We start from the raw sequence: 15,083 nt of genomic DNA on the forward strand, positions 1-15,083 counted from the left end.
ATTTATTTTAATAAAGATAATTATCTATCAATTTTGAATAGAAAATTTATTTTTATTTTATTTATTTTAATAAAGATAATTATCCATCAATATTAAATAGGAAATTTATTTATCTTGTGGGACCAATGACGCGTGTCAAATTTCAATATGCCAAAGTAACACCAATTTGGATGACACATGTCATTATTTGATTTAATTAATTTAATGAATTTGTCACTAAATTTTGATGTGGCATTTTTAAATTTGCTTAAAATTTTGTCTCCTACAATTATAATAGATGCAAATTATTAACAAAGTCCAAAAAAATAGAAAGAGACTAGTATTATATATATATATATATATATATATATATTCAATTAAGTATGTAATAGTATTCAACCAAACTAACTAAATAAATCAAATTAATATATTTATAACATCCACAGTAAATTAATTAAATTCAAAAGTAATAATACATTGTCATTTAATCTTTATTTACAGTACATAAAAGAAAATTGCAAATTAAAAGTGAAGTGTCAAGTGTGATATTCAAATTTTGAAGAGAGAGAGAGAGACAGAGAGAGACATAGAGTAAAAAAATCATGGATAGGGTAACTCTATAAATTATTTTTAGGGTTGTCACTAAAAAAATTAAATTATACAAAATCTATAAAAGAAACAGCTTAAATATATTAACATCACAACAAAAAAAAAAAAAAAAAAAAGCACGCAAATACATATGAAATATTAAAATTTTTCGTACTAGCAAAGAGGGAAAAAATTACTAATAGGAGATAAAGTGAAAATTGAAAATGCTGATATGAGAATAATAAAGTGATTACAACAAATTTATAACAAATCTTATACAACAAGTTGTTATTGGTGGGTAAAACATGTCAATATTGAGCTCAAATTAGAATTATAATAGCTTATCACATAAGATATATTGTGAAAATATTATGGATGTAGCATTACTCTTATTTTTGTTAAATTCAAATTCTTATGATTCTTGGGTCATAGTGTTTAAATTTTTATTAGGTGGTTAAAATAAGTTAATTTAGTATATAATATCTTTTTTGTAAGTAAATAAATACATTTTTTAAGTTAGGGTGGTTACAGAACAAATTAGTTTAAACGAGGGTGATCCTGTGACCACCCTCACATACAAGTAGAGTTGTCACTGCATGGATATGTCATTTTTTTTAAGCTCAAGTAAATAACCCAATTATTTTGTATTGAAAAAAGCATAGCAACTTGTTGGATTCAAGTCAAAATATAAATTGTAAAAAAACTTAATTAATTAATTAATTTTTTTTTAAGGAAAAACTCAATTTAAACCACATGTTTATGTATTGTCCAGATTCATATGATATGAAAAGATTCAAATCAAACTTATCTGTGTATTATATGAATAATGAACATGATCAATATGGTACCTTTTTGGTTCAATATTCTAAATGAATTCTATTATACGTATTGCTTATTGTATGAGACTACAACCCTAAGAACTATGACTAATTAGGCATTTACTTCTTATATAGAAGATGCAGATATGATATTCCAACACTGTGATAAGCATAATCCATCTTGTAACGCCTAAAACTTGTGCTGCAATGCTGGATGTTGTTCCTATATTTCTTGAAAACACCACATCAACTCCTAACTCTGTTGATTCCTCTTACTCCTACTGAACCCAAGTTGCCAAGACTTAATCCGTTAATTTTATTATTAAAAAATTCCTCTAGAGGTGGATCGATCCCATCTAATAAGAATGAAAATAAAACCCTAATATCATAGAGAATAATACAGCAAGTATAAACCTTGAAAACACCTTTACAAGCCTCTTGTAGTTCTTCCTACCTCTCCATTTACACTACCAAACACAAGATCACTGCATGTGTTGTTGGAATTCTCTTTAAAACCACAAGGATCATTATAAATCTTCAAGAAGCCTTGAAGTAACCAAAGGTTTAGTTTACCAATTGAGTGATTGACTTGTGACATCAAAAAACTGTGAAGACTCAAGGCAGGAGGAGTCTGCAGTTGCAAGCAGATACAATGTCTCATGACTTGTACGGGAAGTCTAGTAATTAGTGTAGTTTTTTTATTGCAAAATTCTTCATAATGGATTTGATAAGTTAGGTAGTAAACCAGAGTAACCCTCATCGCTATATGTGTGAGTTGTTCGCTTGTTAATTTTTTTTAATGCTTGTATATCCATGATTTATATTTATCTTGAAATTGATCAACTAATTACCTGGACTTAATAATTGAATAATTATTAAAATTAATAGTTAGCCGATTTCATTCAAGGTCTAAACAGTGTTTCTCAAATTATTTCCCTAGCTCCATTTCTTCGGAAGGGAATCATTAATTCAAACATTATATGGATTTAGCCCTATCAAGGATTAGGGCTGCATTAAAGGGGTTGCCTTCCATGACTAACCTAAATCCTGATGTATGAATAATGTGCGATATGCTTACCGAGTAGAGCTTCAATTACTACTCACATTATGGATTTTTTTCCTAAATGAGAAAAGGTTAAGAGGAGGGATAACCAGTCATAGCTCCCCTATCTAAACGTTACTATAGCATATCCACCAAGCAAATAATGTATAAGAGGCCTGGACAAGGAAGGGAGGTCGCAGGCACTCCCTTCAGTCATAACTTGACCTTACTCAGTAATTGATCACCATGATCGAACATAAGCTCATGCTATTCTTGTATATAGGATTTCATTAGTTTCATTACAAGCAAGCTCCAAATCCAAATGGTTTCACCATGAAAGTATATGCACGGATCCAAGGCACCATTGCCATTTTAAGTATCATATGAAAGAGTTAGATATCTGGGGCCTATTTGGTATTGTTGTTTAAACAACAGTTTTTGTTGTTTAAACAATAATACACGTATTTCTACAACACTTTTTCACTCATACGTATTTCAACAGCACTTAAATAATGTTACTACCAAACGGATCCTAATAAGTTTGTCATTAAGGTTCTTTGTACTTTAGATTAACCTATCTTCTATATGGTTCCCAGCTTGTTACCCTTCCCAGTAGCCTTTTATTGATCGATTTCGATGGACATAATCAGATCATTTCTACCATTTTCCCTGCCACCACTCTCATGATCATTGGAAAACTCCCAATTGTGCCTAATCGTAGGTACTTCACCTCAGTGGATTATAACAACTTACTTTAGAGCAATAGGTCAAATTATTCGTAAAATATATATATATATATATATATAAATTATTAAAAAAAAAAAAAGAACAAATGTGCTAATTAGAAACCGATCAAGATATTGAAAGGTTAATTTTATTAGAGTTTACAATCTCAACTAACCAAAAAGAAAAAAAAAGCACTTTATATCTCAACTAACCAAAAAAAAAAAAAAAAAAGCACTTATAAATTTAAACAGCAAATATTGTTTCACATTTGTTCTTGTAGATTCAATTCGCATGCCCATAATTTTACACAAGATGTACAATTTTTTGTTTTTGTTTTTTCGATATTCACATTTAAAATGTGATAAAAATCATGTGTACGGACGATATAAATCAATGCCCTAATTTATAATATTTATTTAGTTTCTACAATTAATTAAATTTTAAATGATTTTATCTATAAAAAAGTAATTCTATATTTATGAACGGTCTTTTCACAACACATTTGAAAAGTCTGAGGCTTACTAGTAGGTTCTCCTTGTTTTTAAAATTCAAACTAAACAAAAAGGAAAAATCTAATCGAAGTAGAATTATCAAAACCACTCATTGGTCGAAATATTATAAACTACAATTAATAATATTTTATTACTGTGTGAATCTGTAAACAACTAAACACTCATAACACTCAAAATAAAGAACATAAATATACCAGAGTAATTCTTTGATACTCTGGATCATAAAAAATAATGCCCTCTCCTCTCACATTTGTAGTAGAGTTTACTCATTAAATATATGTTATAGTCTACTACAAATGTAAGAGGAATGAGCATAATTTCTCGTATTCCAAAAGTATTTAAAGAATTTTCTAATATGAAAAATACTTTTAAATTAAACATACAACACCCTAAACACATTGCCTTGAAACAGACTGAGGCTAAATCAGTTTCCTTCTTTCTTTAACATCTCCAGAAACCTCAGAAAAACCCATGTCCATATCCATGATTATATGTGTGGGGCATCGCATTGCCACTGAACCCAACATTCTTTGTGTCATAAGGGATTGTGGTATCAAAGGGAATAACCACATGGTCGGAGTTCCCAGCTCCAAAAAACTGAGGAGGATTTGAATTCTGGATCAAAAGCCTGTCAGCCTGCTTAGCCACGTTCTTTTTCAGCTCCTCCAAAGACCCCTTCAACTGCTCAAGCTGTTGCAGCCCTAGCCCTTCAATAGGTGCCTCCCACCAGTGCTCAGCCTGGCCGGCTTTGCGCATGCGGTTCAGAGCCTCGCCACGCTTCTTCTCAGCCTCCAGCTGGTTTGTGAGCTGAGTGAGCTGCACATTGTGCTCCCGAACGCTGGCGTTCCGGTGTGCTTCAATAAGCTGGAGAGTGCCGGAGTTTTGGGGAGGGTTTCGGGTGAGAAACCGATCAATGATAGTCTCCACACAGGGGTGGCCAAAAGAGAAGACCTTCTTACCTGGTGAGAAGACAATGATGCCAATCTCAGCACCACATAGGGTGCAAAGCTCGCTGGCCTTCTTAAAGAGTCCAGACCGGCGTTTTGAGAAAGTCACTTGGAGATTGCTGTCATTAGGCATCTTCACCATCTCGATCTTTTGCCGGCCCTTGCTCTTTCTCATCGTGTTTGAAGGAAGGAAATACAAGAACCTTATTAATGAGGAGAGAATAAAGAAGAGAGAGAGAGAGAGAGAGATGGAGAGTTATTTGGTGATGTATAATGTGTAAGACTACACTAGGTCTAGAGAGAGGTGTGGATTTATATGGTTCCTAAGTAGAGATTAAACTATTAGAGCTGTCCAAAATTTTTATTTTTTTAATTTAATTATTATTTTTTAGAGAAAGAGCTGTCCAAAATTAACATTACTACTGTTTTTGGAGTATTTGAAATCTCTTGACTGAGTATATATGGCAAAAATTGGCTGTATAATCAACCAAAGATACTACTCTTATCTCACAATACTTACTCTACACTTGTTATAACCGACAATTCGTACACAAGCAATTCGATATAGAATAATTATTCAGTACTCCAAAAATATAACAACATGTATAATACTTCCTTTTTATCATATAATAGAAAATCTCACTATATAATTAAATTTATAGTATGCTTGACTATAAGATGGGAGAGTATCAAGTCGTAGTACTCCAGAAGTATCTAATTATTTTCTTTTGATATATTCTCCTACCTTTAGGGTGTAATAATGCAATTGCGTAGAATTGGCGCGTGCAAATAATTAGTTTTGAGATGAGATTTTAGTAATAGTTGTTATTCAATGCCCGCTATTCGTACATTTGGACCATTATAGTTGGCTCAATGGCTAACTTACAGCGTTTATTTTCATTATAGTGAGAAAATGAGTTAAAACATGCATTGACAGGATGATTTATGTGGAAAATCCGGAGGATAAGGGTGAAAAACCACAGTTGGAGCACAGGAAATGCTCTGTTCAGGTACTGTGTATTTCAAAAAGAATGAAATACAAAATATTCTCCTCTGTCGTTCTCTTCCTCTCCAGATACTTGAAAGGTAGAAACATGCATATTTTGTAAATTTATGACAACCTATCAATTAAAGGAAAATACTTTAGAGGACAAAAAAACATAGTATCTAGGGCCATGTTAGTGAAAATGCTAGTTAAACTCTATTTATGATCTACTTTTCTTATTCTAACTTAGATAGTACCGAGAATATATTACACAACAAAAAACTTTCATATGCATCAGGCGCATGAGATACCGTCTCATTATGTATTACACAACGAAAAACTTTCATATGCGTCAGGCGCATGAGATACCGTCTCATTAGCCAACATATTTGCATTCCTTCCAAGTTGCATTTTCCAAATACTACTACATCTATACGTAAATCTTGCTTGCAAAAGTTTCCGGGGGAGAAGTTAAAGAAAATGAGTTAATTAATAGGAATTTCAGAAATGGAAGGCAGAAAGAGACTCAATAAAATTCATTACTATAGAATTTAAACAAGAAAAATCATTAAGATAGTTGGCATTGTGAAATAATCATATCTAGTAAGAATCCAACAAGATGGAAGGATTAATGTCCAATTTAAACATTTCAAATTTCAAGTTTATCTGCACGTTTAAAAAAAAATTGTACTGCTTCATTTATATTCTGTCAGTGGCGCTAATTTATAGATATTAGAAATCTTTAATTATCCTTGTTGGAAAAATTAAAAAGATCTTATCTTGAGTTTGTATAATTATATTGCGTATATATATATATATATATATATATATATTCTTCTTATCAGTTTTAAATTATGATATTAAGAATGTTAAACTCTATCCATGGGCTTGGATATTATCCTTGTTGAAAGAACTAAAAACAGCTTACCTTGCTCATTTATCTTCCATAAAAGGGGCTAGGCTTCCAAATAATTGTTTATAATATAATGTAACTTGTTTGGCTTGCAAATACCATGGGCTTGATAGTATTCTTGTTGAAAGAACTAAAAAGTAAAAACAGCTTACCTTGTTCATTTATCTTCCATAAAAAAGTCTAGGCTTCCAAGTAATTGTTTATAATGTAACTCATCTGGCTTGCAAATACCACGGGCTTAATATTATCCTTGTTTTTGTTTTTTTAATACAAGATATAAATTCTACTCTAAAATAATCTAAATATATGAAGCTCTTTTCTGAAAACTTGTAATACCTAAATTTGTGTTATGTAATTAAAAAGAGTATTAATAAAATAAATGCATTTATTTTTATGCATTAATTATTTGTGTGGTGCACTAATTATTTTATGTCAACTAAATTTTTAAGTTTAAGGTTCTTTCTCTAAGATTTACTATAATTAATTGAATTGAATTATGGCCTTCTTGCTCAAATTCATTTGTTTTAGCAAGAATTGAAACAAGGTCTAACATAAGCCAAAATTAATTTAATAACACACAATCAAGATTATAAAAAATGTTAACAATAATAATGGAGCACTTAAGTTAGTGAAAATAATTCAATATTTGTCGATTCACTCAGAGTAGATTCATATTCTTAATTATATTAGTTTTGACCGTTTGCATTTCCTCACTTTTGTGTCTTCCTCCATAGCTTCAAAGTAAACATGAACATACACCAATGCACAAGTTCATAATGACAATGGATGATGATGGAGCTCACCTAATTTTAGGGATTTTGATCCCAATTTCCGATTTTCCCCCTTGCACATGAGGTCTTAATTAAACTAGTTTTTATGTTAATTTATTCCATGTCAGTGGTACATGTGGCATTTGAGTTGGCATAAAAAATTATTTTTTATTTTAACTATTAGTCACATCAGCATTTTCAATACATCATTTTACAGTAAGAACTATTTTGACACAATATCAAAAATCAATGACTAAATTAGCCTAATAATAACAAATATAGCTGTTGGCTAGCAAGGGATGTAACAACCCAATGTCAATCAAAGTTTTAGCAAAGTAACAAATAGTAACAACAAAAAATATACCACTCAATTAGTTAAATTATGCCTCCTTTATCTTTTCCTTTTTCAAATCAAACAATTGGATTTGATCTCATGGTATGAACATCATGAGCTCATGGTTAATACCATTACATCATTCAAGCATTGTTTGCGTAGCACATAAGGCCATATATGCAAGGAAATGCTGATTTCTGTGTCACAGATTCACACACAAAAACACAGACACCTCTAGATGATGTTCAGTGGCATGTCAAGTGAATGATATCTTCTTATTGTTGTATTTCCATGGCCATTATACAAAGTCTGCAAGCAAATTGAATGCTATAGCAAAAAGACAGTACGAAAGTAGAATAATAACCTTTGATGCTTGTTTTAACCCTGCCTAACCACAATATTGATATATTACGTCCTTAAATATATGGTAACCGTTCCCTCACATACTAAACTGGGTGCCAAAAGAACTAGCAAAAGATCCCAGAGCAATACATATGAGGGAATATCAATGAGCAAATTCAAATAAATAATTAGTGTAGATGAACAATTGAACAACAAGACACTACTGAGTTTAAAATGATAGATCTTTCAACTGCTGAGTATCGACCTCTGATGGTGCACGAGTAAGGGCACACTGCAGTTGTTGTCTTTGGGAAAGCTATAACATCCCTGATGGAATTAGTACCTGCCAACAACATAACCAATCTATCCAACCCGTAAGCGATTCCTCCTGCAAGGGAAAATAAGAACTTCACGTGAATTAATATTTTAAGAGCAGAATGATCATAATTTGCTATCTAGAAAAAACTATTGATGCATATATATGTATATAGGTATGTATACGCATGCAGGCAATGAATTGTTACTTGTAGCTAGTGCAGAGTTTCATACCATGTGGTGGAGCACCCATGTCTAATGCCTCCAGAAGATAACCAAACTTTACTTCAGCCTGTAGAGAAATTGACATATTATCACATTATTGGAGGAAAGCAAAGGTGTTCAACTCTACCTCATAAGTCGACTACACTAGCATTCGTCTAGATAACCACTCTTGATTTCTCTGGCTCTTACCAATTTCATAAATTCCTTAGACTTTAAACTATCCACAATATTATAAATTCAGGATCAAACATCACTTTTCCTCATACAAAATTTAATATGCATTCCCTTTTCCAAATCAAGAAAAAATTAGGCAAGAGTTTATTTATTAAATTTTATAAGTAGCTGTCATTTTCATGTCCATTATTGTCTCTGTTCTCTTCCTGCTTTATATCCAAATCAACAGCCAAATGAGGAATTTTTTAATGTGTTAGACATAACCTATACAAAAACTAAAAGTTAATTAGAGCATCAACAAAATGCTCATATAGAGGATGGTTTTTTTTTCCTGATAAATATCAGCAGTAAGGCATTGCGCCAATGGAATTCCCAGTTTCCACTTCTGCTTGTGCTTACTCAAATCTCTAATCAACAAGATTACTAAATCAAATAAATGGTTCAAACAAGATATGAACCAGTGCTACATACGCAAAGACAAACAAACATACAAGCATATATGCATATGCAATATTTCTACATATATCCAATGGAGGAATAGGAAGTAATGTACTGTAACTACACAAAAATTACAAAACCCTGAGACCCATAACCCCTACCTACAATAGTGTACTTCCAACAAAGCCACAGGTTTACGTTAAAGTCCAAAGTGGAGAGGGTATTAGATATAGAATTCCGTTTAATAGGATTAAAGTTCTTATATGTGCTTAATAAACGAATTAGAAACCCAAACGCAATGATAACCTGTTTTATTATTACAACCATAATATAAGGTTTAGATCAAACATAAATTAATCGTGTTACATAGTTTCACCTTATTAATCAAACATATGACTCTCTAATTGCAATATGACCAATTCAATTTTAGCTTATTCTAATATATTTTAATGGCTAGGCTATTATAGAGACATTTAATTCAATCTTTCACCAGTACCAAGAACAATAGTGGCCCATACAAATAAAACTCTGTATGCAAAGACAACTATGTAAGCAACATCATTTGATCTTTTCATACAGGAAGTGCACTTTTGTGATGAGCTTAGGGCTTAAACTTATGAGCTTTATCTACTAATCTCATTCTCATAATCACTATGCAGTATAATTACATCATGTAGAGACATACAGACTTTTTTTATTAAGTAATATAGAGATACACTGATACAGAGTATTAAAACTACAGGAAACAAAAATCACCCCAAACAATAGCCATAATAAAATGTGTGCAGAGCCAATTACACAGTTTACACTGCACAAAAGATTATGGATCTACTCACCTGCTCCTGGGAGATGCCAACAATTTCCAAAACCTTTTGCTGTACGTCACGTTTAAATATTCTCAAACTTCGCCCACCAATCTGACAGGACCATAGGAAACAGGGTAACAACATATTGGTTAACATCAGGGAGAAAATAATCATAGGAGCTTCTGGCTTGCAGATGCCAGAAAATGAAAAGAAATTAAAAAGGATAATAAATCACCTCCACTCTTTGTGGTGGTGGCTACTGGTAAACTTTGGCTAGTAGCAGGTGAAAATTAGTCATTTTAAGATCATATTATAAAAATATTTCTATTCTGTAACAACTAGTGGAAATGCAAGATTTCTTTTTTGTTACAAAAAAATAATAATAATAATAAATAAAAAATCTTCAAATGACGAATTGACAATTGCAGTTTGAGGACGCAGTTTCACCGTGGCAAGAGGTATCAGGTATGCAATGCAGTGTAAAGCATGTTGAAGATAGAATGTCAGTTTCAACCCAGGCTTTTTGTTTTTTTATCATTATGTAGCCTCAGGATCATGACCTGCATCTTTTCAAGAATGAATATCAGGCCAAAAGATCTGCTGATATATTGGCTTAGTAGCGATTATTTTTGTTTCAACATCAAAGTTCCTAGATCTGCCACCTAGGTAAATTCCTTTGCCGTGGCCGTAATAGTCCTTGTCGACTTTCACTAGATTTTTTTTTTCTTTTTTAGAAAACACTGGGGTCACATTAGCAATTATTTACCTAAAAATTATTTAATTCTCCTAAAGGATCACATTAGCAATATCTAGTGGATATTCAATGCATAAAATGTCCATTGTATCCCCCCAAAAAAAATTGTAAACCCTTCCTAAATTTTACACCCGTACGTGGTTTCAAAACCAATTGGTGCCTCTGTCATTAAAGTTGCCAAAGAGGATTTAAATGCATTCCAGTAAAAATAAAAGCTTCTTATGTAGGCATCAAGTATTTGTAAGTAATAGACAGGATAAAATTGGTTCTGGGATGGACTCAGGTGGGGCCCGGGCTCCCTCGGGTCCCATTTTTTTTAGTTATTATATATTTATTTTTGTAGTTGGGCCCCCCTTCCAAAAATTAGGTCCCCCTTCTCCTCAATAAGCCTAACCAGCCTCAACCAAATAACAACTATCTAAGCCAAAAACTTAACAAAAACAATAAAATCATTCACAATAATGATTGTATTTTAGCAACCAAAAAAAAAAAAAAACTATTTTACCACCAAAGAACCAAAAAATCATGTGTATTGGAGAAGTTAAAGCTAAATTTTTTGCAACTACAGTAAACTGATATAAATACCAGTTGACTGTAGTAAATTGTTAAAAATAAAATACAATATTTTATTAAGATTATATCTCTTTTTTCAATTAAAAAACTCAAACTCTCTCACTTCCTTTATTATTTTAATGAGTTGTTTATATTATTTTAGATGAAGTAATAAAAAAATAGAATATTTGATATTGAGTGTATTGTAAAATGAGATGGTAAAATAGATAAAGTAGTCTTTTGAGGTGCTAAAAGCTAAAATTTTTAGCACCACCACTATAATGCTCAAACTTCAACAAAAACAAAATCCTAGCCAACTTATTATTAGGAAAAAAAAAATTATTTTGTTCTTGTCTTTGTTGATAAATAATTGCATGTTAATGTATTTAGAAACTATTTTGAGTATTTATAAATTTTTAATACTATATGGATGTTTATTTGGAGATTTTTTTTCTTTATACTCTGGCCCCTACTAGTTTAAAATCCTAGGCCCGTCCTTGAATTGGTTCAATTCTTCATCGGCTTTATCATGACAATTCATCTATTACTCAAAAAATCAAATTAGTTATCAACATATATGCCATATAAAAATATAAAAAATAAAAATAAATAAATAAGTGCATACCAATTGCAAATTTAGAAAATGGTCATGCACATGTCGAATAAATATCAGTAGCCCATTTCCACATTTGTAATCGACAGAACAAGTGTGAAGCAAATATATGTCGTAAAGAATACTTTGTTGTGGAATTCTTTCCCACCAATTTTATTGTAACCGGGGTTATGTTCAAGTTGAAGTAACTCTCTGAATATATCTAGCCCGAGGTTTATTAATTTCTTAACAACATGGACAAACCTTACCTTGTCTTGCGAGTTATAAAAGATTGGATGGAAATATTGTAGAGTTGAATAACAAGGGTAAAGAAGGACAGCCAAAAAAAAAAAAACTTAATGAGACTCGAAAAGAAATTTTTGTATTGATGTTTATTACAATGAAAAAAAATCATTGCAATAATATTAGAATCATTGCAATAGTTTATGCAAAGTGTTGCAATAAAATTTGAGGTAATAGGTTTGTGCTACAAAAAATTTCTTTGCAATAAACTTTGAATATTTTAATGACAATTTTGATGTAATAATATATTTGTTGTTGCAATAAACAATTAATTGCTTTGAATATCTTGTAGCAATAGTCTATTATTTCATGAATTTATTGCAACAAATTGCAAATAATTGACAAAAATAATTTGGGTCAAGTTATTGCAACAATATTTTCATTGTAATAAAAAATTGTTTCATATTTTTTTTTATAATAGATTGTAAAATAATTGATATTAGATTATTGTAATAATATCTTCGTTGTAGCCTCATGTTTTTCATTGCAATAGATTATAAAATAATTGATATTTAATTATTGCAAATTTGCAATGATATATTTGTTGCAACAAATTGTCACTTTGAAATTTTCATTGTTGCAATTGAAAATTATTAGCTATTGCAACTAATTATTATTAATTTAATAATTTACCACTCTTAAGTTACTATTACAATGAATTTTAATTTGTAGATGTGATATTATATCAAATACCACCATACTAATTTTGTTATAGTAACACTTAATGTAATAGAATTATTTTGGTGTAGTAAATGACATTCGAAGTATTAAAGCTACCATCCTTCTAAAGTGTATAATATCATAAAGTTTGCCAACATTTACATCATCGTCGATTTTGCTTGTATAAGCATCAAATGGGACAGTTGGATTGAAATCTGTCAAAATTCTAACCCTGTGGATTAGATCCCCGTAAAAATATCCTCTATTGTGTGTTCCAATTACAATTCTAGCTAACCTCATGGATATTTGCTAGATATTGCCTGAAAATCCTAATTGTTAAGCACCATTAGCTATCAGTTCAAACGAATTTGCCAAAGTAGGTAGTTGCGCTAAGAAGTCATGGAATCGCTGAAAAAATATACTTTTAAGATAAGAATGGTGAAAAAAAGACTTTATAAAAATTATTAGCTATTGCAATTGAAAATTATTAGCCATTGCAACTAATTATTATAAATTTAATAATTTACCACTCTTAAGTTACAATTACAATGACTTTTAATTTGTAGATGTGATATTATATCAAATACCACTATACTAATTTTGTTATATTAACACTTAATGTAATAGAATTATTTTGGTGTAGTAAATGATATTCGAAGTATTAAAGCTACCATCCTTCTAAAGTGTATAATATCATGAAGTTCGCCAACATTTACATCATCATCGATGTTGCTTGTATAAGCATCAGATGGGACAGTTGGATTGAAATCTGTCAAAATTCTGACCCTGTGGATTAGATCCCCGTAAAAATATCCTCTATTGTGTGTTCCGATTACAATTCTAGCTAACCTCATGGATATTTGACGGATATTGCCTGAAAATCCTAATTGTTAAGCACCATTAGCTGTCAGTTTAAACGAATTTGCCAAAGTAGGTAGTTGCGCTAAGAAGTCACGGAATCGCTGAAAAAAATATACTTTTAAGATAAGAATGGTGAAAAAAAAGAATTTATAAAAATTATTAGCTATTGCAATTGAAAATTATTAGCCATTGCAACTAATTATTATTAATTTAATAATTTACCACTCTTAAGTTACTATTACAATGACTTTTAATTTGTAGATGTGATATTATATCAAATACCACTATACTAATTTTGTAATATTAACACTTAATATAATAGAATTATTTTGGTGTAGTAAATGATATTCGAAGTATTAAAGCTACCATCCTTCTAAAGTGTATAATATCATGAAGTTTGCCAACATTTACATCATCATCGATGTTGCTTGTATAAGCATCAAATGGGACAGTTAGATTCAAATCTGTCAAAATTCTGACCCTATGGATTAGATCCCCATAAAAATATCATCTATTGTGTGTTCCGATTACAATTCTAGCTAACCTCATGGATATTTGCCGAATATTGCCTAAAAATCCTAATTGTTAAGCACCATTGGTTGTCAGTTCAAACGAATTTGTCAAAGTAGGTAGTTGCGCTAAGACGTCATGGAATCGCTGAAAAAATATACTTTTAAGATAAGAATGGTGAAAAAAAGACTTTATAAAAATTATTAGCTATTGCAATTGAAAATTATTAGCCATTGCAACTAATTATTATTAATTTAATAATTTACCACTCTTAAGTTACTATTACAATGACTTTTAATTTGTAGATGTGATATTATATCAAATACCACTATACTAATTTTGTAATATTAACACTTAATGTAATAAAATTATTTTGGTGTAGTAAATGATATTTGAAGTATCAAAGCTACCATCCTTCTAAAGTGTATAATATCATGAAGTTTGCTAACATTTACATCATCATCGATGTTGCTTGTATAAGCATCAAATGAGACAATTGGATTGAAATCTGTCAAAATTCTGACCCTGTGGATTATATCCTCGTAAAAATATCCTCTATTGTGTGTTATAATTACAATTATAGCTAACCTCATGAATATTTGTTGGATATTGGCTGAAAATCCTAATAGTTAAGCACCATTAGCTATCAATTCAAATGAATTTGCCAAAGTAGGTAGTTGCGCTAACAAGTCATGGAATCGCTGAAAAAATATACTTTTAAGATAAGAATGGTGAAAAAAGACTTTATAAAAATTATTATCTATTGTAATTGAAAATTATTAGCTATTGCAACTAATTATTATTTATTTAATAATTTACTACTCTTAAGTTACTATTACAATGACTTTTAATTTGTGGATGTGATATTATATCAAATACCACTATACTAATTTTGTTATATTAACACTTAATGTAATAGAATTATTTTGGTGTAGTA

General features: G+C 30.6%; 1 protein-coding gene and 1 long non-coding RNA gene across 2 annotated transcripts; both read right to left on the reverse strand.

Moving 5' to 3' along the window:
• Positions 1 to 4,124: 4,124 nt before the first annotated feature.
• Positions 4,125 to 4,787, reverse strand: LOC115966679 (agamous-like MADS-box protein AGL62). The gene has a single exon (XM_031085859.1). The coding sequence runs from the start codon at positions 4,785 to 4,787 to the stop codon at positions 4,125 to 4,127; it is 663 nt and encodes a 220-aa protein (XP_030941719.1).
• A 3,489-nt stretch (positions 4,788 to 8,276) lies between these two features.
• LOC115967908 lies at positions 8,277 to 10,009 on the reverse strand. Its single transcript, XR_004086587.1, has 3 exons — positions 9,945 to 10,009; positions 8,506 to 8,563; positions 8,277 to 8,344 (listed from the first exon to the last, which is right to left on the reverse strand). It is a non-coding gene; the product is annotated as an uncharacterized LOC115967908 (long non-coding RNA).
• Positions 10,010 to 15,083: the final 5,074 nt, after the last annotated feature.

The sequence above is a fragment of the Quercus lobata genome, chromosome 11 (genome assembly GCF_001633185.2).
Source record: "Quercus lobata isolate SW786 chromosome 11, ValleyOak3.0 Primary Assembly, whole genome shotgun sequence".
In the NCBI taxonomy this organism is placed as follows: domain Eukaryota; kingdom Viridiplantae; phylum Streptophyta; class Magnoliopsida; order Fagales; family Fagaceae; genus Quercus; species Quercus lobata.